This window comes from Fopius arisanus, unplaced genomic scaffold (assembly GCF_000806365.1).
Source record: "Fopius arisanus strain USDA-PBARC FA_bdor unplaced genomic scaffold, ASM80636v1 scaffold00150, whole genome shotgun sequence".
In the NCBI taxonomy this organism is placed as follows: domain Eukaryota; kingdom Metazoa; phylum Arthropoda; class Insecta; order Hymenoptera; family Braconidae; genus Fopius; species Fopius arisanus.
The window spans coordinates 173,770-199,258 of record NW_011887889.1 but is presented as its reverse complement, the minus strand read 5'-3'; the positions used below and the strand labels follow the sequence as shown (position 1 = coordinate 199,258).

Sequence of the window (25,489 nt, the reverse complement as noted above, 5' to 3'; positions counted from 1 at the left end):
TCTCAGTATGCCGGTTGGCGAGAGAGGGGTGGAACGTAGATGGGCACAGGGTCACTGGAAAAATCGGGAAAATCGCCAGAAAAGGAAAAAGGAGGCAAGAAATTAATTAATGCAAAAAAAAACATCGTCTTTCCGTGCTCGGCTATTGCAGGTCGAAATTCAGTACAAGAATAATAATCAATTATAAAAATTGTAACGAGCATCGGGGATGCCCGTTAGGATCCCCAAAAATGAGGGAGAGTGAGAAAATTAGGACATAGGTTAGGTTTAAGGAAAAACTAGGATTTCCCCCCTTTCGGGTGGTTTAGAGTAGGTTGAGGGTGAGAGGAATTTTTAGAGGATGCTAGAGTAAGCTCTCCGGGTCGGGTAGATCCGGCTAAAACGCCGGCGCTCCAGAAAAAAAGGGTTTAAGGGATTGATTGGTACGGGTGGAAGGCCGTACGGGGTAAAAATATTAACAACCCCGACGGATTGCCAAAGAATGATTACGGGGGAAGGTCGTACGGGGTAGATTCAGTCACTACCCCAACGAATTGTCAAGACTGAATACAGGTGGAAGGCCGCACGGGATAAAATCAGTCGTTATCCCGGCGGATTGCCGAAATTAATTAACGATTAGGGTTTAAAATATTACGCTTAAGGTTAGGAACTAAGATCTTTCAGTCCCGAGGATCCAGGGGATCCGATCACGAGAGAATGAATATCGCGAAATTAAGTTTAATGATGGGGAATTAATTCAAATTTCAATCAATTCCCCCGCGAAGGGCTTGGCCCAGAATAAGGTAGAGGGATCCACCAATCGACACCCGATCGATTGGTAGGCGTGATTAGGGGGTCAGCGCAACGCGACACTGACCTCCGAAAATCAGTTGCGCATTAGCCGCGAGAAAATACGCACGTGAGTGAAGTGGGGCTCCCACGACGTAACGAGAGTGATACAGTGCACCACCCAAGACACCAGGACAATTAGCTGCAGCCAGGATGGTCCGGAAGCGAAAAAGGAAGGCAACGAAAAGATCTACCATGAGTTTTTACGGTTTTATTTAAAGATTTTTCCCCTTTTGGCGGCTCTCCGATAATTATTGGCGGTTGTGAGATTTTTCCGAGCCATGGAAATAGCATCGGTTGTGCCCCCCAAATTTTGGGTGGTTTTGAAGAGGTTTGTGGTGGGTTTTTCCGAATAATTTCGGCTTGCATTATCCCCCAGTGCGGTTGGGAGGTTATTGGTGGGATTTTGGGAGGTTTTGAAGGTGTTTTCACGGTGATTTTTGGGAAATTGTCCACGGCCAACGAACAAGGCCAGTGGTTCTCCCTCGTGGCGCAATCGAAGTCGCCAACGGGCGGTTATGTGCAGCAGGTGGGGAATCGCGCGTAAAATTTCCTCGCGGTTAATAATGGATTCCACGGGGTTAATTATATACTTTTATGTCTAAAAATTTAGTGGGGTTGTGGGGAATAGTGTCCAGGATAATATTGTTCTGGGTTTTCCGGAATCGGCTCGACGGATTCCGACTTATCGAATTTTTAAGGGAAGTTGGAATGTTCGTGGTGGATTGCTCCTCGCTGCTAACCGAGCAGCGAGGCGTAGTGCCGTCTCTCTCGCTCTCTCTCTCTCGCGCGCGCTCACTCGTTGAGGGTCCGATTCCGGAAAATTATCAATTTCCCGGGCGAAAATAATATTTCGGTTATTCCTCGGATTATCGCCGATCGATAATCCTTGAGGCCGCATTCCGATGAGATTATTCTATACGAGTATGGGATAGTCAACAAAATATTTCGTATTTTGTTAAATAATTCATGTTCGCGGCGATTTAATGAGACAGTTGAAATGTTATTTCGGATTTTTGCGCGAATTCCTATTTCGCGATAATTGAAGAGGACAATAAAATTTGTATTTGGGAATTGATCGGAACGCTAACATTTAGAGAAAATTGAAATCGCAAACTAACATTTGGAAGCAGATTAGTCTAATAAAATTGTTTATTATTGATTATTCTTGTACTGAACTTTCACGTCAATAGCGGAACACGTAAGGACAATGTTTTGTTGCATTCATTTATTTCTCGCCTCCTTTTTCCTTTTTTTTGCTATTTTTCCCGATTTTTGCAGTAACCTTGCCCCCATCTACGATCCACCCCTCTCTCCCCAACTGGCATACTGAGCGACCCGCCGAATCCACCATGATAAATTCAGTCTCCCGTAAATTAGAAGCCTCGGAATCCGCTGAGCAGATCCCGGAAAACCCTGAACAATATTGTTCGGGACCCTATTCCCCACAACCCCACGAAATTTTATGCATAAGGGTGCATACCGGAATCCTGTAGGCTAATTAATAGCCACGAGGAAATTTCCTGTACGATCTCCACTTGATGCGCGTAGCCACTCGATTGCTTCGATGGCGCCACGAGGGAGAACCACTGACCTTTCGTTGGCCGTGAATAATCTCACAAAAATCGGCCGTAAAAATACGTTCGGACCCCCAAAATCGTACCAATAACCTCCCAACCGCACTGGGGGAAAATATATGCCGAAATTGATCGGAAAATTCCCCCACAAAACCTCTAAAACCATCCAAAATTTTGGGGGACACAACCGACGCCATTTCCATGGCTCGGAAAATTACCATAACCGCCAACAATTTTCTGGGGAGTCGCCAAAGGGGAAAAATGGACCAAAATAATCCGTAAACTTACGATGGATCCCCTGGGTGCCTTCCTCTTCCTCTTTTGGACAATCCTGGGTGGAATTGGGGAATCCCGGAAAAAATATCCCAGGGAAAAAATATCCCACACATTCAAAACGTGTTAAAACTCGCGCAATTTAATTATTTTTTAATTTAATTATTTTTTTCGTTGTCTATTTTTTCAGGGGCTCTAATTTTCCTATGGTCTATCAAATTGGGTGGGTTTTAACACGTTTTGGGTGTGTGGGCTATTTTTTCCGGGGATATTTTTTCCGCCTACCGAATTGGGTGTCCTCGGTGGTCCTGGAATGTTCTCGGTGGTGCACTGTATCACTCACGTATTCACTCGCGTATTTCCTCTTCCACCGTCGAGGCGTACCTGATTTTCGGAGGTCAGTGTTCCGCGACGCTGACCTCTCCTAATCACGCCTACCAATCGATTGGTTGATGATTAGTGGATCTGTCTGCCCTATTCCGGGCGAAGTCCTTCGCGGGGGAATTAATTTAAATTTGAATTAATTCCCAATCCTAAAATTAATCTATCACCCTCATTTCTTCAGGATCGGTTCTCCTGGGTTCTCGGGGCCAAAAGACCTTTATTCCTAACCCTTACACATAATTTTATCTCACTAACCCGTAATTTATTCGGTAATCCGCCGGGATAACGACTGATTTTATCCCGAGCGGTCTTCCACCCGTAACCAGTCTTGGCAATCCGCCGGAGTAATTATAACTTTTGCCCCGTACGACCTTCCACCCGTAATAATCGATCCCCAAAAACCCTTTTTCGTGGAGCGCCGGCTTTTCAGCCGGACTTCCCGATCCGGAGGGCTTACCCTATCCTTCTCCTAAAATCCCCCTAACCCTGAACCTAATGACGCCTAAACCACCCCAAAAAGGGGATTCCTAATTTAGCCTAAACCTAACCCGTCTTCTAATTGTCTCACTCCCTCTCTAAATTCTTCTCGGGGGTCCTAACGGGCCTCCCCGATGCTCGTTACAATTTTCAAAACAAAATTTCAAGTTGAAAGACTGATTTCAAGAAATCAAAGTACATACTAAGATGTGAGCATTTTGTATAGGTGTTCTGAAGCATAGCATCAATTCATTGGTGACAATGAGAAATTGAAGAAATCATTCAATCGGTGTCATGTGCTCAGGACGTCTGCTTCTTTCAACGGCATTCTTCATTAGCTGCCTAACAATTTTCAATGTAAAGAGTTGTTAGTGCCGGGCAACTGTGCACTAAGCGACGAATTCTGTGAACCCTCTAAAATTGCGTCATAATATACCTCTAGGAATTATAATGAGTGAATCAGATTGCATTTAATTTGAAATAAATATAAATATTTGACTGATCTTTGTGAATTATTCATTTCTAGGCACATTTTATTATTCACAACACAATGAGATGGACACACGATTCTTTTTTTAATTTCTAGCAGTAGAAGATGTTCAAAATGGATGGAAGGCTCTTCAATTATTGTCTGAACGTTATTTATGTTTCTCCACTAATATTTGAACAGTTTATTTACTTGAAACTTGAAAATCTTCAAAATGAATGGCAATTTATTAATAAAATGTTGAAAACTTCCCAAAATTAAAAATTTTTAATTCAAATTGCCAAATGCAAACATACTAATAGATTATAGAAATGCACTAGGGAATAGCATTAGTTATGTTGAGACCGTGATGGAAACATCTTTTATTTGCATTGACCACGCTCAATATCTCTTTCAACCGGTTTTAGGATAACATTTTTGAAGAATTTTTCGAGAAACCTATCCAGAACGTTCCTCTGATTATATTATATACTGTCTTTACTATGAGACTTACGGTAAAAAATTGTATTATTCATACTCTCTTCAAAAAGTCAATTTTTAGTTACACTTTGAAACGTCTAAAACTATGTTGTATTAGCCAGATATTAATTTATGGAACTGAATTCATATTTCACATTTCATTTTTCCGTTTTCATGAAAACAAAACGAAAATTCACGTATAACGGAATAAAACTATATAATTCTAATGTTTAAACCATATAATTATTGCTACTCGCAAAAAACTGTCAGAATTTCATTCTTACATATGTGAAAATGTTGTGACCGTCTTTAAACGAAGTAAAATAGAACAGTGAAAAAGGATAGTGATTACGTAATAACTAACAACTTTAGCAGGTCAGGCTAATGAATCTAAGAGCATCAACATTACAGATAGTGATTAAAAAAACTAATTCGACAGGTACGATATTATTAAGATATTTTGCGCAAATTAATTCACGCTTAACATATATTAATCAACTGAATCTAAGTTGCAGTTTATCTTAATTAATTAAGTCCCTAAACTTCTTCAGCGAAAATAAAATGGAATATAAAACTAAGTACATTAACAAAACAAATAATGTTCTGCAATATTTTCAAATGCAGAGGTATTATTGACTCATTTATTTCAACCAACGATTGCCCGCACCCGCAAATTGCCTGATAATATGAAACATTGTTATAAATACTTCCTCGTTTTTTTTTCTTCAGTTTAATAAGAATGTTAAAATGGAACACTGAATACTTATATCTAAGCCATACTTTTAGGTAACGATCGATATTTCATAATCAGAGATTGTTATCCCATTTGTGCATCCATTTCACTTTTACAGTCTTCCATTCCAAGTATGTAAGGCACAACACTTGCTACGCTTACTCTACCAATGAGACCAGCGAAGAAGAGGTCCTCGAGAATGCGTGGGTTGATTGAACGGAGTGGTGCAAGTTTCAATAATAACCTAGGAAGCCTTTGTGGTCCCACACGTTGCTGTAGTTCACTCCAAGTAGCTTCCTGAAGAATCTCTACTTTTTTATGCCACGTATCTGCCAGAATATTATCTGTAATAATAAAAAAAAAAGAGAGTAACGTTTTTTGTCACTGGTCGATTGCTACTATACACGCCTATGCATGTATAGGATGTGGGAACCGCTGGATTACTGTGGATATATGTATATATATATGAATTGTCTTTTTTTGGTTATGGTCACCAAAATTTCCATACATTATCCGTACTCTTTCGTTAGACTCACCAAAATATATCATACATAAATACGACCGAGACAACCAAATATTCGCTATGAAAAAATTATTGCAAGCATTTCATGACATTCTGCAGGGTCTAAAGGTGAAGGCTAACTGATTCCGTTCTGAAAGCCTTGACTGTCGGTGGTTAATAGGTGGACGGAAGCGAAATTTTTCCGATACATTGATGAATTCCACACTTCTTCAAAAACACTGTTGTAATTTTTGGATAAATTTCATCAGCCTTTATCATATCAGTTCAATGTATACATAGGTGAAGGGAAATCTAATTTCTGTCAAACTTGAAAAACTCGTATCAAGTCACCAAAATAACCAGTCGAGGCTGTATTGGCCAATTTTGTAACTGGCACCGGAACGATCGGTATAGTACATACCGTATACTTTGATGGCACAATCGCCGAGCTCACTAATTAGTAATCATTGTAATATATATAGCCAGAAAACCGGTATTGAATCATGAAAAACAAACAGCATGGAAATACAGGCTTAGCAGAAGTTTATTGTGCTTACAGAAGAGTAGAACACAACAATTTTTATCCCCTAGACTGGTTCAAGATAATTGAAATTCGATTTGACATATTAAATACCACTGAAGTAAAAAATGAGATTCCTGATTGGAACATCAATTTTTATTAGATCGATTCTATCTTCTATGCTTTCATAAACTCGGAGAATCTGGGCATTATATTTAGGAATAGGAGTAAAGAGCATGTAAGGTGTCATATACTATGATAAATCAATGTAGATTGAGAAGGAATTAGCTCCATGTTCTCTACGATGCCCACTTTGGTGATACGGTACCAATACCTAAAACCATTCTAACAATGATACCAATTAGAGAAATTTCAATTCATAGCAACTGATAAAACCTTTAGGCGATGATAAGAGTAATGACAGTAAAATCGTATCTTTTGATGTCCATTCTGAGTAATTATTTGTGTGCATAAAATTAGAGCATGTCAGCATTAATTTAATTCGAGGAAGCGATGTGTCCAAGAAATTTCGCCAAATTAGAAAAGTATAAATATGAAATAGAGAAATACCAATGATTCTAATATCAATTGTGAGAATTTTGTTCCCGCGCCCCCGCCCCTTACCCTGTCACCTAATTAATTCATCCTATTTTTCGTAGTTTAAGTTACGTTTAAGTTACTCTTTTTCGCCACCGTTTGGCAATCCATACCCAGAAATTCGTTACCCCTGTCCCTATTTTCCCTCGCCGCAGCACTCACGCATCAACGAAGAGAACCCCACGTGACCCCGAAAGAAAGAAGACGTCCCGCAAGAAAGAGAAGGACAGCCGATAACGGGTGCCCCCGACTGACCACGATTACCCACGATAATCGATGAAGAAATCAGGATGATTAACAGCCATCACTCGTGCCACAGCTGCCCCATGAGTTCCTGAGCTCAATAACAGAGAGGAATTATTGAGAGGAGAGGAATTAGTGTGGAGAGATCCTGTGAAGGGACCCTGTGAAGAGACATTGGTGAAGTCGATTTGTATCAGAAGAGAGGCTCGTGTGGAGTTCTGTGAAGTTGGACAAGTTCGAAGAGTTTACTCAGGAGGAGAAAGAAGGAAGGAAGGAGGAAAATACCCCAGGACTGCCGAAAGGAGAGTTGGCGACTTCATCACCCGTGAGTGCCCCATTTTTATTCCCTGCCCCAACGAACTGCCCTGCCACATATTAATCTCCCCCCAACGGTGAGTCTCCATGAAATTTTCTTCTGTTGTCAGTGAAGCCCCCTATTAATTATTACTTTTCCAGTCGGCCCTCCCCTACCTTACCCCTTTTGCAGATTTAGAGTCCCATTCCTTACACCCTTTCTGTGTTATTGTATTGTGCGTAGTCGCAAGTGAGTTGGCCTTACCCCCCACCCTCGAGTTAATTATCAGTCAAAAGGCCTGGATTATTTTGTGTGTTAATGTTGTTGGACCGAGACGTGAAATACAGAGTATCAATCTATAAAGATCCCCCCGAGTCATCATTTATGACCTCCCTCCCTGTTAGTATTTCAGATACCCTCCTAATTTTTCGCGTTATAATGAATTCCAGAATATTGTGTCTTCGTTGGGAATTATTTCATACTAGAGATGAACGCGCGCTACGCGTCCGTTTTGTTACTTTTGTGGTGCTACTACATGAGTTTCCATTTCATTTTTCGGCGATAGGGTTGAAGCTCGTCCTCTCGACAACACAAAATCCTAAATCCGTAAAACCAAAACCGTGAACCACACTAGTCCACACTAAAGCCGATGACGAAGGGAACGGAAGCGGGGAAGCCTGGGGTCGCTCAGGATGCTAGATCGTCGGGAGAGGGTCGGGGTCCACTGATACGAGAGTCCAATAACCGAACCATGAAATAAAGAGAGTAACGAGATTAGGCTCGGGACTCCGAGAGCATACTTGCGGGAATCCGAGGCGCGGAGGGCGACCTATAGAACTAATTCGCCGAGAGCGCGGCAAAAGATAGCGGAGTACCGGTAGGCCGAGAGGATGGGCTTACCCAGGGAGAGGATGGCTCTCACCCAGAGAACGCCACCGGGGGGATATGGCTCTTATCTAGAGGACACCACCCGAGGAGAGTATTGCTCTCACTCAGAGAGTGTTACCAGGGAGAGGATAATCCTCGCCTAGGGAACGACGAAGACCAATGCAGGGCATTGGGAGCCTCCTAAGGGCTCGGAAGGTAGCTGCCAGTGGTCCGCACTGGGAGCCAGCCGAAGCAGCTCTGCCGAGTGAGTGAGCAGTGTCGGCAGTAGTGCCGATGCCCCCCCTCTCTCGAGTACGGCTGGGTGAACTGCACTGATCTCTATGTAACTGGATAGGCTATCCATATGCCCCCACTACGCCGACACTGAGGCAGTACTGTGGGACAAGCAGCGCCTCAGAATAGTAGCTCAAGTACTACAGTGCCCTTGACTGCGCATCCGCGTCACCCAATGGAGGGTGATCACGGATAAACATGCTTCTCCCCTTCCACTGACAACTGCGCTGAGCATGCGCACTTGATAGAACTTTAGTTTTCGGACTACTATTCAGAGGCGCTGATTGATTTTCAAATCGGCCTCACCAGGGGAATACGCGATAGTCTATCCAGATATATAGAAATCAGTGATGAACTGCCGTGTGCCGGGACGTTCCCTGATATCCCTGACATTAGCCTTTTCTGGAGCGCGCCGAATTCGAAGGTCGCCACTGACCCCTTCGAAGGATCAGCCTCTCGAATGCCCACCCCATCTAACGTGGAGCGCATGGCCGACGTACAGGCGTTCCAACTGGGTGGTTCTGAAGGGCGCCGTCGATTTAGACCAGGAACAAACGGCTAGGTGATCCCATCGAGGGGATTGCTGGCGGTGGGGTAACGTATGACCCACAGATACCGAGAGGTTCAGACTAGAGCGAGGAGGCCCTCGGAGATCTCGAGACAGTCGCAGTTGAGTGCTGGTTTCGAGCGGATGCTTTGGGAGCTCGGTGTTCCCAATCGTAGATTGAGATAGCGAGAGATGGGGACATTTATGCTTCCCCGACTAGCGAAATGGATTGCTTTGTCGCTGCGGAACGAACGGTTTCGGTCGCAGACACCCATCTCCAGGGTGAAATTCATGGTGTCGGGGTGGATCTAGGGTTGGGAATCGAGTCGATTCCCGTCGGCCCGATCGCACGTGCCTCCGTCAGAAGTAGCTCTGGTTTTGGCTCGCGATGAGATTGATATTCCTAAGCATACTCTAGTTGGGGTGCACATTAGGTGGGTGAGAAAGGTCTCCGGATGCCAATGTCGCATGTGCCTTGAGATGTTTAGCGCCTTGCGGGGTGAGGAGGATTCGCAGGTAATCTGTGTCACGTTCCGGGTCGAGCCACCCTGGAGGAGAATGGAAGACATGTGAGGGGTAGCCAGATCCCTCCGCGAAAGACCTGGGTGGTACGTTCCCTTAAAAGTCTCGCGTTACGATGCCGCAACTGCGGCTAATGTAGGTAACCGGAGTTACTCAGACGCTGGTGAACTTCGCCCACTCTACCGTGTCATGCTGATGCTGGCTCGGCATTGTGAGACCCGCCACCGAATGTCCGCGGAGTCGACGAACTCCTTCGCGGCTGGTTTCCGTCAGGTTTTCCATGAAAACCTGGCTGGCGCCCAATCGTGAACGATAGAGACGACAGCCAGAATAGTTTCGAGGATTTAACTCGGGATGTTGACCCGGAGAAAATCCTCTTACACACCATAGTAGACGAATGGCATCATATGCATGGTCTCATATCTATATTTGCATTTTCTTTCTTGTTATTACATTCCATGCGTAAAGAACGATTCTTATCACCAAGAACAAACAATAAAATTTGAATTGATAAATGCTGGATATAACTGAGGTAACATGGAAAATTCATGATTAGCAAATGCCATGTTTCATGATTCATGAGTAGCTTTACCATATTTTTTACGATTTTATAAACTTAGAAAACACGAGAATCAATGGTATTCTATTCAGAAATGAAAATGGAGACCATGCATCATCGCATCGTTTTTGACTACTTCGTAAAGAGTCAGAAAAAATCAACTGCATGTATGATCGAACGGCCAATTTGGTGACATGTTGCCAATGCATGCAAATGGCAGGATCAAATACAAAGGTAAAGATTATCATTCCTATTAGAATAGGTCCTGCTGTTTTAAAAAATGTAAAAAGTAACTACAAAATAATTGAAAACCTGGATGTCCATGTAGGAGGCCAGTAATAGACAAATGGCTAAATAGCCATATATATATATACATATATATATATGTATATCCATAGATTTTCTTTACTTTTTTGTAATTATCCAAGCACATAAAAAATTCGTCATGTCGACCAATCCAGGAAACTAAGAAAAGAATTCAGGAAAAAATGTACTCCATGCGCCGTCTATAAGTGCAATAATATGTACGCAATGTATATGTCTATATATTGTAACGTGGTATTTTTCTTTTCTTTTTTTTTCGACCGTTCGTCGGGTTTCTAGATGTCCAGACGAGAAGTAATGACGAGGCAAGGGTCTATTAATTATGAAAGGAATTTTATTGATTATTTTGTTTCATCTTTTTTTCATTATCTTTGTTTATAGCCTTGTTTAACCGCTCATACAATTTTGAATCATCGCGGGATTTTGGGTCTTGTTCGAGAGCGTGTGGAGGTTTCAGGACGAATTTGGAGTTCCCGCTGGATTTGGGGAACTTCATGGAAAGACGGATTGGTGGCGCCAGCCTTCGGAGTTAGAATTCGCTTCGCTCCAAATCAGCAGCTAGGCGAATTTTTAACAATGAAAATTTTGAGCTCGTTAATGAGAGAAATTGAACCGAGTTTTGGAAAATGATTTTTCTTATTTATTGGTGGTCTAGGAGTCCGCAATATACCTTATGGTTGTGTGAATTGACAGCCAATCCGAAAACTAGTTGGTTGGTGACGAGCCAATCATGGCTTCTGCAGGTCTCGTCACCTGTTGAGCTTTGTCGTTCTGCCATTGAACGACACTTCTTGTTTGGGCGTCTGGAGAACGACAACAAAAATTAGTTCCTGCCAACTTGAGTCATTGGTAACCGTTTTAACAGTCGAAGATCTGCAGGAATTTTGGAGACATAATCCAACTGCTCTTCAGAGACTGAAGCAGTAAAAATTGGTGAGCGGCGGATAAATATAAATATAATTTGTGAAGTTAGATGAATTTTTTTTTGTTGTTGTTAAATTAATCAGACGATCTGTCCATTGGCATTTCAGACTATTCTCGTTAGAGAAAAAACCTCCAGACTTGCTCGATTCTATTTAGTGGGAGATTGATGATCTATTTTTCTTTGTTGTTATGAATGATTCTCATTTACTGGGATAATCGCGGTTATCATTAGATTCTCTTATAAGACTCGCGTCTCTCATGTTTTTAGTGAATTTTGTGTATCGTCGACTTGGTTATCCATTTTCTATTGTTCCAACGATTATGGGAATTTCGAGGTCACTGTTAGTATCCTCAAGGTTGCCATCTTATATTTTGGTGGCCTCGAAGCTGTTTAATACTCCAGATGATATTTCAAAAATTTACAGCATTGAAAGAGGATTTGGAGCATCTCTCGATGCTCGAGTTTTGTGTTTGTTGATTATTTTTGTTTTTATTTTTTTCAAATATTGTTAGTATTTTTTTTTCTTGGGTCTCTCTAAACCCCTTGACAGGGGTGCGGAGAGCGCAGTTGAGCCACCAACCAAGCGCGTTTCCGGGTGGTGGATAGGAGGACGGCCGGGCGGAATAACCACCTCGGCGGAGGCCGGGACACAGATGTCTCGAACTCTGCGCGGGGTTGGCTAAAAACCAGGTTAATGGGGAATATAAGGCAGAACGGAACGTGGGAAACCACAAGGGAAGCCGGAAAACCCATCGCGAACCAGCTCCCCCAAGTTACGGTGTATGATACCGTGCCAATGGCTGCATGGTGGAGGGTAAGTTGCATCTCAAACGGTTCCCTCGGATACCAGGCGACCTCCGAGCGTAAGTAGCCAAGCCCCAAGCATACACGGCTCTGCCTGGGTGATACCGCATTACCGTGGTACTCGTGGGATTTTATATGGAGACCAAAACACAAAATGAAATAGAAAAACCACCTGGGACGGAAGAACCCCAGGGCCAGAATACTGGACCTGGTGGAGAACAACTCAGGGGGAAAAAACTAAGTGGCGCGGCAAGGCGTCGGTTCCAGAAGGAGAGAAGGGCTAATCTAACCTCAAGCACTCCTTCTGGGACAAACAAGGGTAAGAGTGGCGGCGAGGGAATGTCAAGAGGAGCAGCCGCGAAACGGCTGAAACCCGATGGCACCCCAAGCCCCCACAACACGTGACCTGAAAAAAGGCCCAAGACCGATCTTGGCACCTACGCTCAGGTCGCAAAGAAAATGATCAGGTGGGCTCTCGTCCCAGAGAACTACCCAGATCGAAAAATCACACCCGAAGAAAGCAAGGGTCTGAAGGGACTGCTTAGGTCCCAGATCCTCTCCCTACCAGAGGGGATTAAGGCACCGACATTTGAAGGTGTGTGGGAGAGGGACGGGGCAGCCATTGTTGGCTGCACCGACGAAGAAACGGGGAACTGGCTGAAAGGACTGTTCGCCGAAAACAAAATCGGGGACCTCGTCCTCGTGGTGATGCCACCGGAGGAGCTACGGAAGCGACATCGAGTGGTAGTTCAGCTTGGGGACGAGGATGTCACCGCCCAGGAGGCAATCGTGCTCATGGGACGACTGAACACCGACCTTAAAGGTGACTGGGTCCTGATTAGAGGCAGCGAAACAAAAGGGAGCCACAGGCGCCAACTTTGCTGCCCTGATCAGGGATCAAACCCTGCAGGCGCTAGAGGCTTGCACTTTTAAACCTCACTGCGGGACTCAAACAGCAACTATCAAGTTGCTCGAGAAGAACCGGCATGAGGAAAAGGACAAGCCTATCGACGGGTGAACCTAAAAATGGTTCATAAGTCGGTAGAAATAGTCCAGATTAATCTGTACCACAGTAAAAGCGCCTCAGCAGTTCTCTGCAAGATGCTAGCTGGGGTGCAGACAGCCATAGCCCTAATTCAAAAACCATGGTTCGTGAACGGGGTGGTAAAGGGCCTGGGGGGGGGGTGGGAGAATTTTTCACTCGAACACCCAAGAAAAGAAGATTAGGACCTGTGTGTTAGTAAAGGGCGCACAGGCGACCTTCTTACACCAACAAAGCGGAGAGAACCTCACGGCTCTGAAGCTCAAGGTCCTCACCGAGGAGAAGGAGGCCCTCGAATTCATAGCGGGATCAGGATACCTGCCATATGATTCCATGGAACCTCCTCCAACAAGGGAGGTCGAAGAACTCGTTAAAAAAGTGAAGGATGAAAGGCTGGAACTTCTACTTGGTAGCGATGCGAACTCACACCATCTGGGGTGGGGAAGCTCAAATACCAATGCTAGAGGAGAAGCCCTAAATGACTTCATTATGGAAAAAGACCTCCAAATCCTGAACAGAGGAAAAGAACCAACCTTCATGGACTGCAGAACACATGAAGTGTTGGACATAACCACCTGCACGACAGGCATGGCAAGTTGGACAAAAGACTGGAAGGTGTCGAAAGAACCTTCGGGCTCAGACCACAGCTAAATATGCCTGTCACTAACGTGCGAATCGGAACAGGTCCCTAGGAGAAATCCAAAGGACACAAACTGGGGCAATTACAGAGAGGAACCCTTCGTGAGAATCCAAAATGTACCCTCAAGGTTCAGAAATAAGAGAGACCTGGAACATGCAGCCGAACGTCTCGGGGAAGTGATCAGGGACTCTTATGAAAACAGCAGCACCATTAAAAGACCGCGGAATACAAAAATGGTGGGCTGGTGGAATAACCAACTGTCCATTTTAAGACGCCAGCTAAGGAAAGCGTGAGACAAGGTGAAGGCCGCGTACACGGAAAACAGCAGGCAGAAGGCCCTCGAAGATCGCAGAGATCTTCAGAGGAAATATAATAAAGCACTCGTAATAGCCAAAAACGAGGGCTGGAAGAAATTTAGCAGTGGGGTGGAGAGCCAATCTGAAGCTTCAAGGCTGGTACAGATCCTGGGAGGACAGGGCGCCTCTAATCTGGGTTGTCTAATCAAACCGGATGGAAGCTATACCTGGACCACAGAAGACACTCGCCAACTGCTGCTAGAAGAGCCCTTCCCGTGGTTCACGCACTCGGGGGATATGAGACAAGGAACAGAAACCTGTAGAGGCACCTACAAGCCGCAGGAATGGGCCTTGGCAGCTAAGATAGTCCACCCGCAAGGGGTAGAATGGGCCGTCAACATCCTTGAACCCCTAAAAGCGCTGGGACCCGATGGAGTCTACCCAATCCTCTTGCAGAGAGGGATCGACATTATTCTGGGACCCGTAACGAAAATACTTAGGGCAAGCATGGCACTAAGGACTGTACCAAAAGTTTGGGGGAGATCGAGGATTGCCTTCATCCCCAAATCTGGAAAGCACGGGCATATCAAGCCCAGGGACTTCAGACCCATCAGCCTCACCTCCTTCATATTGAAGGCACTGGAAAGACTGGTGGATCACTACATAAAGAGCACACTGCTCCTTGAGAGACCCCTATCACCCTCACAATATGCCTACAGGGCAGACAGGTCGACGGAAACGGCCCTGCATCACCTAGTGGCTAAGATTGAGGAACAGACAGAGGGAAAGGGCTACGCACTCAGCCTGTTCCTGGACATCGAGGGCGCCTTTGATCGTACTAAATACGAGATCATAACAAGGGCCATGTCGAGGAAAAATTTTCCAGACTGCATCATTGACTGGACGAAAAGCATGTTGGAGAGCAGGAAAAAAGAAGGGCACCCGACCAAGGGTTGTCCACAGGGTGGAGTTTTGTCTCCACTCCTGTAGAGCCTAGTTGTCGATGACCTTCTAGAGAAATTGAAAGAAGAGAACTTTCTGGTGAACGGCTATGCTGACGACATAGCCATTGTCGCGAGGGGAAACTTCCTCGAAACTCTAAGAGACAGACAAATCCGTGCTGTGGGAATACTGGAGGAATGGTGTAAAGAAACGAAACTAACAGTTAATCCTGGAAAGACGTCTGCCATGATCTTCCCCAGAAAATATAAAGTGGTCACTCCACGACCAATTAAAATTGGAGGAGTGGACATCGCTTACGCTAGTTCAGTGAAGTACCTGGGAGTAACTCTGGACACCAAGCTGCACTGGAAACAACACATAGCTACACAGATGGGTAAAACACATGCCTCACTCTGGACTTGCAACAGAGCCATAGGAAGGACGTGGGGTTTCAACGCCAAAATCAGCCTATGGCTATACTAGATGGTATTACTGCCAAGGCTCATGTACGCTGCTGTGATATGGTGGCCCAGGGTGAGGAAGGTTGGGACTAAGAACCAGTTAAAAGCACTGCAGGAAAAATTCCTCAGGGCTGCAATTGGGGCGATGAAAACCACACCGACCGAAGCCTTGGAAGTGGCAATGAACACAGCACCACTTGACCTAGCGGTGCTGTACAAGGCAGAGGCAACCGCCTATAGGCTGATATGCCAGGGGGAATGGAATCAGTCGAGTGCGGCACATGCCAAGCTCGATATACTGAACAGGAGCTCCCTGAACATAGATCAGGATAGAACAACCAGGAGGTACCTGATCAGGAAAGGCTTCAAGACATATATACCTGACAGAGAGGACTGGGAAAGGGTAAAACAATCCCCAGGTAGCAATGTAATACACTGGTACACGGATGGCTCGGGCCGCAGACACCAATACGGTGCAGGGCTATACGGGCCAAAAGAAAACCACAGAGACAGCTGGCCCATTGGACCCCTGGCCACTGTTTTTCAGGCAGAAATCCTTGCAATTAAAAACTGCATAGAACTTCTCCTATCAAAACCGACCTCAGGAAAACATATACAGGGTGTCCGAGATAAAATTGTACACCCAAATAACTATTGAATGTGGGTAGTAATCGAAAAATCTTTCAAATAGAAGTTGTAGGGCTCCAAGTGAGAAAAATAATGAGACATGTTTTGAGCATTTGAGTTTTCATGTTTTTATGCTACAAGCATAAGTTCATTTTTTTCATATGGGATCAAACATTTTCTTGTAACAAAAGTTGTTGTACTCGATGAGATGAATCTAATGATGTCACACATGTGTTTTTTATGCTTTCTGAGCTCAAAAATACTAAAAATGGAACTTGACAACGATATTCCAAATTCAGACAGGATAAACAGAAAGTGGCCTTTAAATAATAACCAGTAAACACCAAAGTGTAAATACCAGAGCTATCTGGTGTACCTTAGTGTTTATTGTTTCTTAGGTAGTACGAATGGGGTCATTATTGAGTTCGGATTATTTTTGAGTGATTTCGCGTATCATGGTTTATTCCGCAAATGAAGTTGTGGATATTCTACTGGTTTGGGGAGAATGCCGAGGTGCATATCGCGCGGCCGCTTGATTGTATCGACAACGGTACCGAAACCGATTACGTCATCCCTCAGCTTCATGCATTCGGATTATCGAGAGAAATTGTCGAAGAGGAAGAGTTCTGCAACGACGACAACGACAACAACGGATGAATCCTGACAATCCTCGTACGCTTACCCTTTTTTCCATGGTTCACATGAACCCTCACATCTCTTTAAGAGAAATTGAGAGAGATTCAGGTATTCCACGAAGCACAGCTCACGATATTTTGAAATCGAACCGTTACCATCCATATCATATCCGATTGACACAAGCACTGTCTGCACAAGATGGATAGAATCGTGTTGCTTTTTGACCCTTCGTCATAGGGATCTTGAACGAAAGTCCCGAGTTTTTCTAAAATGTCCTTTTCAGTGATGAAGCGACGTTTAAAAGTACTGGCGCATTAAACCGTCACAATTCCCATTATTGTTCTATGAAAAATCCTCACTGGACTCAGCACATTGACCACCAGCATCAGTGGAGTGTAAATGTGTGGTGTGGCATTGTTGATGGGCAAGTGATTGGGCCGTATTTTTTCAACGAAACAGTCACCGGTCAACGTTATTTACAGTTTTTACAAGATGACCTCCCAGTTTTATTGCAACATTTACACTTTGACACAAGACTCAGAATGTGGTTCCAACAAGACGGTGCGCGACCGCATTTTGCACTTTGTGTAAGGAATTATCTCAATGTTCCGTTTCCTCGTCGTTGGATCGGCAGAGGTGGTCCTGTTCCATGGCCTCCGCGATCACCTGATCTAACTCCATTCGATTTTTATTTATGGGGCTACATTAAAGATGTAGTCTACGAAAATCGACCAACGACTGCAGAAGACATGAAAACACGTATCAGAGGCGCTATTGCCAACATTCCTCAACAAGCGCTTCGAAATGTTGTGCAGAGTTTCCGACGTCGACTTGAGTTGTGTCTTGAAGTGAATGGTGGGAACATTGAGCACTTGTTGTAACAGCTTTCTAGTAGAACAATCCATTGGCGCCTTTTTGTTTCTCCTTTATTTTTCTGTTTATCGTGTCTGAATTTGGAATATCGTTGACAAGCTCCATTTTTAGTATTTTTGAGCTCAGAACGCATAAAAAACACATTATGTGTGACATCATTAGATTCATCTCATCGAGTACAACAATTTTTGTTACAAGAAAATTTTTGATCCCATATGAAAAAAATGAACTTATGCTTGTAGCATAAAAACATGAAGACTTAAATGCTCAAAACATATCTCATTATTTTTCCCACTTGGAGCCCTACAACTTCTATTTGAAAGATTTTTCGATTACTACCCACATTCAATAGTTATTTGGGTGTACAATTTTATCTCGGACACCCTGTATACGTCTGGTCGGACAGCAATGCTGCCATCAAAGCCCTAAAGAGACCAAGCACCGAATCGAAGCTGGTCTGGGAGACGATGGCAGCTATAGAAGCACTAGGGGCAACCAATAACATAACTTTGGCATGGGTCCCGGGCCCCAAAGGGATAAAAGGAAACGAGATAGCGGACCAACTGGCAAGGCATGGGACGTCAAATGATGACCAGGTCATGACAGTGGGAGTCCCTGTCGCGACCGGAATGTCTCGAATTAAAAACAAACTCCGGAAGGAACACCAAGGGCGATGGAAGCAGATCACAACCTGCAGAAAATCCAAAGCCCTCATGCCAACCCTAAACAAGGAAAGGAAAAGCTACTCAACATGAAAAGAGAGGAACTGAGCACCACAATCAGGCTCCTCACTGGACATGGTAGGTTTAGGACACACTGCAAAAACATGGGCATCGAAAGCGATGCCCGCTGCAGACTATGCCTTGAGGTAGACGAGGACAGCCTGCATATACTTTGTCGTGGCCCTGCACTGGCTATAACAAGGCTAAATTGCTGGGGAACCGCCTTCCCTAGCATCAGCTATGTAGCGGACCTAGACGCCGGGAATCTACCAAAACTGGTGAGAAGAGCTGGCCTAGAATTATAGGGATGAGAAGGAAAATGGAGCCATAATAGCCCAGTAGGGGTTCGGTGACAAGAGGGCAGCAAATGCCTATCTGTATTTTAACCATAACCATAACCATAGTATTTTTTGCTTTCTGTCGAGGCAAATTTTCTCTCAATTGCTCAATTCTCTTATCGAGGAATTATAGTTCTCGATTTTATTTTATTTTTCCTGAATCTAATTCATTTTTAATTTATTCATTAATGTTCTATTATTTGACTTATCATACGGAATTTACTTATAAAAATAAAATTTTTATTTGTCAATTTCCACTTAATTTATTTTTTTTATTTGGAGCAAAGTGTGATATCAAATGTTGAGAATAAGGCGGGAAAATTTGATAGACAATTATGTATTCTGTTAATTTTTAATACATTAAATAAATTTCTAACCCCGCAACGCTCGGATATATTTGAATTTGATATTACCCAGCCATTTCAGAATCAAGGACAGCAAATTGGAACTCAGCCACCTCCGCGGCTGATTTACTGACAATTCGGCAACTGTCCTTTAATATTTATCTTTTGATATTTTGGCCCTTTTATTAAAAACGTCCTGGCGCCTAACTTTTGTCATTCAGGGTTGGTCGTCGAGGGCTGCGTATGTTTTTTTCCCTTCTTCCGCGGAGGACAAAAATACGTAACTATATATACACGCTATCCGTAAACGGATCTGTTCGGAGAGAAAAGTTTCTCCGCGAAAAATTGTGTGTCACTTCTTCATCAAACCGAGTAGAAGACCCAATGTGATAATGATCGAAGTCCAGAATGCTTGAATGTCATGGTGTCGCTAATGAATCTGGCTTAGTTTGGTAACTTCAATATATATATATGGGGAGTTATTATTCGTACAGAGCAACATCCAATGCAGAAAATAATTTCGTTTAGTTTCTGCAGCGCTGAGAAGTTACTCTCTGTAATTTTGCACCGGAAAAATGTATTAAAAGTATTACTTAACCGGAAGCGGACGCATTTCGAATTACCGAAAAAGACTCCAGCTTTTCCATTCAGATAATTTTTCATCTTTTGATGATACTTTTAGTCGGAAATAATTTTTTCAGTCTACTTGAACAATTAGCTTTGATGGAATATTCCAATGCCTTCAAATGGACTAGGTTACACTATCTATATGTCACTTTGAAGAGAATTCGTCCTGTTCCAGATGCTGTATGATAAGTCTCATAAGAACGTGTTCAATAGGAGTTCTTCAGCGATGAATAACTATTGTCTATTAGAAATACTCGTGTGTCAAATGGAGTGAACCGTTTGAAGCCGAAGTTGTCCCCTATCTGGACAACGAGAAATCATCTGGTGAATTGTGTGAATTCCTTGAAACCATCTCATAACTTTCGTTAGATTCTGTAACCAATGGGGGTAATCACTCGGGGTAGATGTACCCCCTATTAGCCTGCCTTTTCTTTTGCCGATCCGGGAAGCCGTGTTTGAGGTGGTCCGTTTCTAGGCTGCCGAGATCTTGGCTTCTTTGGGGCTGTTCCCCTTTGTTGTTACGAGTGGGGGGTCACGTAAGTCATTGGCTCTCCGTGAACAATAGGAAAAGAAAAACAATGAAAGATCCCCTTAGGAATACCTTTGGAAAATGATGTGGCTTTTTTTAAATGATTCTGAGTTTCGTTTATTTTAGGTATTGTCTCCTTGGTTAGGTCTTAGACACGTTCTAACCCATAATGATGGCCACTTGAGTATCTCCTCTGGTCAACGCTTCCCGAAAAGCCGCCCCCATCTCATCCATCGTCATAACGTTTCCATCAACCCGGACTCTCACAAAACAATATCTATTTCATCACCAATGGTTCATACATAAGTAAACAGTTGTACTTCTGGCATTTTCACACGGACAATTTATCGTTGAAAGGGGAAGGATTGATTCAGAGTAAATAGTGAGAATAAAAAGCGATTAATTCAGTGACATTAGTGAGGATCATAACAATAATAATTGTTTTTATTATGTAAATATGAGTGAACATTTAAATAATATCAACGCAGAAACAAGGAGGCAACATTACCAAGGAGAAAGCGCAGAAACTAAAGAGACTCAGAGACAACAAAACTGTAGAGTGAGGAAACCTATATTGGTGATTGAGAAATAGGAATTTATATGTGAAAAAGCTAATATTAGATAGAGAAAGTGCAGCAGGCGTAAACTTAGCAATATTATAACCAGAACAGAAAAAAGCAAAAAACAAAAATTAAAGTTGATAAGCAATTATAAAGTTTATCGTATGAGGAAAAAATGCTGTCGTAACGTAGAAACAGGAAAATCCAACGATACAGTGATAGAAAACGACCTTGGAACATTTTTTCGACGAACATGTATCGACTAGCGAACAAAATTTATTCAATGATTGCTATACCCACGGTACCATGGTGTGATCACGACGTCTTTTGACGCTTATAGTGCAGGCAATCTAGCATTGCAAATGCAAATTAGTCGCGCTTCGATGAAATTCATACCAAACGTGTAGAATATTGCCCTGAACAACATATCAAAATGGAGAGAGTCTAGGTGTTTCAATTATATTTTTAATTATTAAAAAACTATCGAAAATTGAGGGGTTAACGCCAAGAACACGAATAACTTTCATTGAGCATAGCCAATTGACAATAGAAAAATATCAGTATTTCGGGCAAGAAAATCTCTACGAATCATAATCGAGAACCTATCCCCTAGGAGTTATTGTGTTTTGTATATTAATTCATAACTGCATACTATCTATAGTTGCCTAAAGTAATCAGCTGTTAGCGCCAGGCCCAACCCCCTGCTGCGCACGCAACCCATTCACATCGGCGCCATGCGCAGAAGATTTAAAAGATTCAAGCGAGTAAAAAAAAATTCAATGAATTATGAAATATTAAAAATTGTTTAATTCATAACTTCTCATAAAAATATCATCATAATTACATCAATATACATTAATATGTATAGAATGAGACTCAATAAATTGTCTCAAATATCCAGAATTGAGATAATTATTACCGTTTATTAGATGGATAGGAAAGTGAATCTAATGGTAGAATTTTATAATAGAATTTGGAGTATAATAAATCCTAAAGACAAACAATTCCTTAGATTAATCTATAAAATGGATTATGGTGATATTTTTATGAGAAGTTATGAGTTAAGTTTTTAATATTTCATATTTTAGTGAATTTTTTTTTACTCGTTTGAATCTTTTAAATCTTCTGCGCATGGCGTCGATATAAATGGGTTGCGTGCGCAGCAGGGGGTTGGGCCTGGCGCTAACAACTGATTACTCGAGGCAACTGTAAATAGTATGTAGTTATCAATTGACATAAAAAAAACAATAACTCCTAGGGGATAGGTTCTCGCTTGTGATTCGTAGAGTTTTTCTTGCCCGACATATTGATATTTTTCTATTGTCAATTGGATATGCTCACTGAAAGTTATTCGTGTTCTTGGCATTAACCCCTCAATTTTCGATAGTTTTTTAATAATTAAAAATATAATTGAAACACCTAGACTCTATGGAGACATTTTGATATGTTGTTCAGGGCAATATTCTACACGTTTGGTATAAATTTAATCGAAGGGCGACTAATTTGCATTTAGTCAAGTATGTGGACTTTCTAGATTTACTCGACTATTAGAAATTCGCGACGTCTTGACTTATTCCTGTAGAAATTCGTGACTTATTGAATGTCACAATTCCAAAGGCAAACAATTTTTCTTCAATACAGGAAGCTATAATAATACTTTATCGTTTGCCTCAATCACTGACACTTTAACGAATTTCGAAGGAAGGAGAGACCTCATTATTTTATGGTTTAAGGATAAGTTTTTCATCTCCTGATTACGGCATTTTACCCAGAAAAAAACGATTCTATTTCCAAAAATGGAGAATTATTTGTGCTTGATGCTGATACGGTAAAAGATTTCCGAATGCGTCATAGTATACAGTGTTATATGTGGAATGGGTATGACCATATTAAATGGTTATTCATAATAAAAAAAAAGTATGGATAAGCGTAGATACAACCCCTAAAGGATGAATGCAGTAGCTGTAGTATTTACGGCCAGTGCAGATTAGGAAATTCTGGAATCGTATGTATCCATTGTTGATAGAAGAGAGAAGCCTCAAATTAATTAATAGTTTGGGCCCATCTGTTGAACCATATGTTTATTCATTATTTTATCGTCTTGACTTAGGAAGATCCAGCACTTCACACTATTCGAGTACCTGAAAAAGTTGATTACTAAGGGAACTAAATTCAATCCTATTTTAGAATCACTCGGCGTGCTAGGTTATGGAGAAAAGATGGGAGAAGATCGTTCCTCGCTAGCTGATGACGGTGGGTGAGGTAGGATGGTTGATGACGGGTCGCATTGGTGAGGTAGGGAGCGATCGGTAATTAGATAGCGATAGAAAGTCGATAGCGGTCTATATACGCTAGCACAGGTATGGACAACCTGAAGGCGGCTCGGAGCAGAGTCATGAACTTTAGTTAGGAATCCAATGAAGTTGATAACCATACCAATTATAAGGGTCCTACTACGATCACTGTGGGAACAGTATATGGAATAGTGAGCGTTCTATGAAGCGTCTGCCAAATGGTAGAATGGAAACAGTAGACACCGCGATCAATAAAAAGAGAAATTAGAAAATCTAAACATGAACAAAAATTTTTATGAATATTATGATGTGACAATTCGTTCTGATTCTTACTCCTGTTTCGTTGAAACCTAACATGAATTTGGAAGAAGAAAATGAATGATTTTACCTCTTATGCGAATTGAGTAAATTCTGTTGAGGGAGTTTTTTAATTGTGTATTTTTGCCCCCTGTTGGCCAGCATTTTAGACGATATCAATAAGTGATATAGTGAGAATTAATTTCAATTTGTCATTGTGGCTGTTGAACCTTTTCAATTTCTTAATTTCAATTTGTAATTTTGATTATTCACCAATCAGGTCGGGCTATGACACACTCAATAGTTTGAAAAATTTAACAAGATGAAAAATGATACGTCTCATTATTTTAAATTTAATCATTCTTACAAGAGGAAAGGTTTTATTTTTGATTCTTCTTTGAAATTACATAGAACGTTCATGTAAAAGCTTGGAATTCTGCCGCGTTCTTGAATTGAATGTAACATAACTATCATCCATGGGAAAAAACTAAAATGATTCTAAAAATTCAACTTCTTCAATTATTGGCATTTTTCATTGGCTGATGTTATCTCGTCATATAAAAAATAAGTACTTTTTTAATAATTCTTTTTTTTTTAAGTTTCTTTAATTAACATTTTTACTTCAATCAATTTTATTTCTTGAAAAAATAATTGCAGGACCACTGACACATGACATTGTCAAATTCGATATTCATTTCTAAAATTGAACAAATTTTTCTCACCTTTTATTTGTCGTCTCAGCTGCCAAAATAAATAAAAACGGGATGGGAAGGAAAATTTCGTATTTTCCATTTTTTACTCATTTCTCCCCTTTTCATTTTATTCAGCGACATTTCTCCTTTTTTCCTTAAGCGTTACCCCACTTCGGTGGATTTCAGCGGAAAGGCTTTTAGGGCCTGGGTCATAAAGACCCATCACTCGATACAATATCGATTATCGTCTACCCTTTGTCATATACTAATTGAAGTCGGGAGCACGATTTGCTCTCACAGCAGAGTTTACCTAGCCCTGCGCTAGCATACCGAGAGCTAGAGGTATAGAGTGTATAGTATACTGTACTATTATATTATTACGATAATATTCCTGTATTACTATATGAGTAAACTTTGTGACCTTGGCCGGAGAATTAAAATATAATAATTCCCGGCGAAGGCACGATATTGGGGAATTTACGATAATCTAAAAAATGAAAGGGACATTTATTATAATTTATGGGAGGACCTGAAATAATAAGAGGGAGGGGGATTCTCAATAATTACTCGGGGGGATTTATAAATTGACTATCTGTATTCTACTCTTTTTACAAACTATTACGCCAAAATAATCCGGGCCTTTTAACTAATATAACTCGAGGGTGGGGGGTAAGACCAACTCCCTTGCGGCTACGCGAAATAATATAATAAAAAGAAGGGGAGGCTCTAACTCTGGAAAATGGGGGAGAAGTGAGGGGGGCCGACTGAAAAGGTAATAATTAATAGGGGGCTTAATCTACAACTAAAATAAATTTACTGGAGGCTCACCGTTGGGGGGAAATTGACACGAGGCAGGGAAATTCGTTGGGGCAGGGAATAAAAAATGGGGCACTCACGGGGAATGGTGTCCTCAGAATCCTCTCGGTTTTCCTCTGGGCTTTTGCCTCCTTCCTTCCTTCTCTCTCTCTCTGCTCTCTCCGTGTATCCTCTCCACAATAGTTCTCCTCCTCACAATCTTTCCAATAGTTCCTTTCACACACGAGAATAGTTCCTCTCCTCGCAATAGTTCTCCTCCTTACATTCTTTCCAATAGTTCCTCTCACAGTATTTCTCAAAATAGTTCCTCCAATAATTCCTTTTACACACTAATTCCTTTTCTCACACCTTGTTTCTTCAAAATTTGTCAGGGTCTTTTCACAGGGTCTCTTCGGTGTGACTCTTTTACTTTACGGGGCAGTGACTCGTAGGGCAGCTGTGGCACGAGTGATAGCTGCCTATCATTTTCACTTGTTCTTCCCTGGTTTTGGGGGGGCCATCGGGTGTCCTTCTTCTTCTCATCTGGGGGGCTCGTA

At 42.2% G+C, this 25,489-nt stretch overlaps 1 protein-coding gene across 1 annotated transcript in view; it reads right to left on the bottom strand.

The window, feature by feature from the left end:
• Nucleotides 1–4,041: 4,041 nt before the first annotated feature.
• The window catches only part of LOC105272231 (Hormone-receptor-like in 78), a 112,592-nt gene continuing 91,144 nt past the window's right edge, over nt 4,042–25,489 (bottom strand). Inside the window, exon 8 of the mRNA XM_011314250.1 lies at nt 4,042–5,562. Coding sequence (XP_011312552.1) covers nt 5,303–5,562 — 260 coding nt within the window. The 3' untranslated portion in view covers nt 4,042–5,302. The remainder of the gene's footprint in view (nt 5,563–25,489) is intronic.